The sequence below is a fragment of the Myotis brandtii genome, unplaced genomic scaffold (genome assembly GCF_000412655.1).
Source record: "Myotis brandtii unplaced genomic scaffold, ASM41265v1 scaffold434, whole genome shotgun sequence".
Taxonomy (NCBI): domain Eukaryota; kingdom Metazoa; phylum Chordata; class Mammalia; order Chiroptera; family Vespertilionidae; genus Myotis; species Myotis brandtii.
The window spans coordinates 3,150,524-3,154,353 of record NW_005366599.1 but is presented as its reverse complement, the minus strand read 5'-3'; the positions used below and the strand labels follow the sequence as shown (position 1 = coordinate 3,154,353).

At 57.4% G+C, this 3,830-nt stretch overlaps 1 protein-coding gene across 1 annotated transcript in view; it reads right to left on the bottom strand.

The window, feature by feature from the left end:
• Nucleotides 1–1,489: 1,489 nt before the first annotated feature.
• Nucleotides 1,490–3,830, bottom strand: part of PER3 (period circadian clock 3) — a 68,993-nt gene continuing 66,652 nt past the window's right edge. The window contains exons 23-24 of the mRNA XM_014546199.1: nucleotides 3,253–3,403; nucleotides 1,490–2,364 (exon numbers count right to left, since the gene is read on the bottom strand). Coding sequence (XP_014401685.1) covers nucleotides 2,200–2,364; nucleotides 3,253–3,403 — 316 coding nt within the window. The 3' untranslated portion in view covers nucleotides 1,490–2,199. The remainder of the gene's footprint in view (nucleotides 2,365–3,252; nucleotides 3,404–3,830) is intronic.

Sequence of the window (3,830 nt, the reverse complement as noted above, 5' to 3'; positions counted from 1 at the left end):
GGCCTGTCACACTTCCCAAGCTTTACATGTAGTTTATTTACTGTTTCCACTTAAAAAAGATCCCCCATTAAAATATTGACAACTATTAAAAACAAGCAGACTCACACAGCTAATTATAAATTCAGCCGAAATGAAAGCTCATTCGGATTAAGCTGACCTTGTGAATCATAATGAAACGTCACTTAGTTGCAAAACGGTCCCATTCATACAGCACTTTCGTTTTTCCTAAGCCCCGACCTCTCACCCAGGAAGTACAGCCTCTCGGGCAACATGTATGTAAACATCGGAGCCTGTGACACACGTTTCATTAGCACTTTCTCGAGGCATCAGTACAGCAGCTCTGAGCCCGCAGGACCAGGGGCGCTGGCGGCCGTGGGGAGCGGTCAGCCTCTAAACCGAGAGTCCGGACACTGAGGAATCTGCCCACAGCGAGCACCAGTTTCAGATCAAGCCCCGGGGGCGTGTACTCAGAAGGCAGGGAAGGCAGCGGGTGTAGGTACAACCACGTCGGGAACACATGGAAAGGGCTCACGCTGTGGGACGCAGGTTTAAAACACGCCCACGCACAGCAGCGCGGCCCGGACAGCTGCGTGTCCGCTCTCATCGGAAGGCACAGTGATTCTACGGGTGCACAACAGCCAGGGTGACTCATTAAAAAAATGTGGCGTTTTTCACCAAGAGCAAACATAAAAAATACCACACAACTTGCCCAATGCAACACGGGCTTCAGAAATCATTTCACAATCAAGATGGAGGGGAACGTCAGGGTTCTTGTTCATAAATAGGCATATTTGCCGGGAGCTGCTTAATATTAAAAATGCCAAGAAATGTCACCGGAAGCATCTGGAAAAGGTTCTGACCCCGTAAAGGACAGAATCTCCTTCCAGGAAATGAGACTCTGCACAGAGGCTAAGCCCCGGGGACCGAGAGTCGGGGGATCGGGAATGAGGCCCAGCAGGGTCGCGTCTCCTAGTATCACCAGGATGCATTTTACAAAAACTGTAAAACTCGGAGGAGGAAGTGTTTTCCTAAAACAAAATAAAACACAGACACACAGACACAGCCTCCAGAAAGAAAAACAAGTGCGTCCGCGCAGTTGGAAGGCTCCCGTGACCCACCGTCTCCTCCTGCCTCTTTCTGACCTGTGTGGAGGGAGCTGCGCGCCTTCCCCGACTTCCCTCAGGAGCAGGAGCAGGAGCAGGAGCAGGAGCTGGCTGACCTGAGACACAGCCACTCGAAGCAGAGCCAGCTCGGCCGCAGGGAGCACGGGTCCCGCGGGGCTGCGCCCGCCCAACACCAAACCCCCACGACCTTTCTCACTGTGCAGCCCCCTCCCCACTGACCCCTGTTTAGGGGCAAACAAGAGGCAGTGCCCCAGACCTCTGGCAGGGCTGGGCCTTTTTGGTGTAAATTAGCTGGAAAGAAAGCGTTAACTGGTAGTTTTGGTTTAAACGCATTTAAACACAGACGCATATAAAACCAATATTACTTTCTACAAAACTTTTTACAATCACTGATGTATGATTTACAATCATACAATGATTTACAATCATTGATTATGACTGTACAATTTACAATCATAAAAACAAAGACATTAAAAAGGAAGTACCACTGATTGAGTCAGAAGCTTTCACATGCGAAAGCGAACTTCAAGGGCCCAGGAATGAGCTGGCTGCCAGCGGGTCGCTTCTGCAGATGAGACTCGGGTTCCGTGGCAGGTGGAGCCCGAGGGAGCCTCTGTGCGGATGAAGGTCCAGATGCCCTCGGAACTCGGCACCCCGGGCCCCGGCGGGTAGCGCGTGCCATCGGCAAACAGGAAGGCCGGGTGCTGTGAGCTCACGGGCGTCTGGTGCTGGTCATGGGGCAGCGTCACCTGTGCTGACTGGACAGTTTAGGGACCACGAGGCGGCGCAGGGCCCTGGGCGGGACTTCCCTCGTCTCCTGACGGGAATGACGGACGTAGCACCAGAGCAAAGGCCACGAGACTGAGGTCTGGTTGGGCTCTGCAGTCTATGCTCACTATCCCTCACTCTGCTGCACACACAGCTTTTCGAAGCCCTCCAGTCCTCCGGACACAGCTGAGCCAGAAAAAGAGCCGACTGCGTTTTCATACGCCAGGAACAGGGAGAAGGAAAAGATTCTATATACCAAGTCTGCTTCGGAGAAGCGATTCCATCGAGAGGCCGAGGAGGAGAAACCTTAGCGTTCAAGGACAACGTCGCGGTCATTTACAGTCAGGGGCTCCGAGATGTCCCGGGAGGCTGTGCTCGGCACCTCACAGCCACTCAGCTGCCGTCCGGGGTCCTGGCCATAGGCTCCTCCCGCGTCACCGCCCGCGGCTCTGTCCCTGCAGGAGGCACAGCCCTCCAAGGAGGAACAAGGCAGGCGGGTTATTTGACGGGGCGCCGGCTGGCGTCTCAGGAGTGAAATGCGGGCCAGGCACCGCGTCCAGTTCCCACACCCACTCACGTCCAGGACGTCCACACGCTCACTCCTTCTTATTAGAAGGTAAACGACAGCAGCTTTAAACGCTTCTGTTCACCTGCTTGGGGCTCATTCCTCACAGGCCCGTCAACGCAAGCACCAGGAAGACGGGATTAAAGAAAACAGGGCCCTGACCAGCCGCCCTGCGTCTTGGGGAGATGGCATACGGCCCTCCGACAGGCAGGCTCGCACCCTCTCCTTAGAAAGGGGGGACTCCAGGACTTGCTCAGCCCATAAGCCTCAGTGCACACTTTCTGGGCACCTCCCTTCACGCTCTTGTTCTAAGTTCTGACCTCACACATCACCTCCCACAGCCGTCACACCATCACTAAGAGCCAGCCCCTCGGCCACCGGCAAACGGGGCGTCCTGCCCGGGTGGCTCAGGTCCGACCTCGTGTGGGGACGCATCAGAGCAAAGACCACCTGGGTCCCCGGGGGCTCCCGCTACGCACGGACACCCCTCTGCTGTGGATCTCACTTCTTGAGTCTGAACTCCCTTCAAAGATGCACTCGCGTCTGAATGCGAAGGGCTCTGCCCCTCGCCTCGTAACCGGCCGACCGGTGGGAGGACGCCGCCTGCATCAGGAACACCTCACTCCCAGCCCACAGCGGGGCCACGTCTACCAGCTGTCCATCGGCCGTGGCCTCACTGCTGTCCTGACGCCGGGACGGGAACACCACACAGAAGTCGCCGTGAGGGTCCTGCCACCCACACTCCGTGCCCAGCACCCTCCCCCCGCCCCGGACCGGCCCGGATGCTGTGCTCACGTGCGTGTCCACTCCCGGAGGGAGGCTCCGGCTCTGCGCCCAGGCCCGCGCCCCAGCCAGCTCCGCCCGCTGCCCCGCAGAGAACTGTGGCTGCCGCCGCCTCATGCTTTCCAGCTTCGCCAGGTCTTCCCTCAGGACCACGTCTTTCACCCTGAGAACAGACGACAGCCACCTCACTGGCCCCGGGGGCCCAGGTGCTTGTCACGCCCCTAGAGAACGGGCTCTTCCTGTGGTGCGATGCGCTTTCCATCGCCTGTGAGCGACGATGCACACGCTAAACATACGATGCACACGCCAAACATACGATGCACACGCTAAACATACGATGCACACGCTAAACATACGATGCACATGCTAAACATACGATGCACACGCTAAACACACGGCATCGCTCCTCTGTCCCGGGGTGCAGCCAGACCTCCTCTTCTCGGGGGACGTCTGTGCAGAGTCTGAGGAGGCGCCAGAGAGAGACGCCCTCAGCCCCCCACTGTGAGTGCACAGACAGCCCCTCTGAAGAGAACAGCCCTGCGCACGCCGCCTGGAGCACTGCCTCCCCCCGCCCTCCTGCCTTCCCCCCC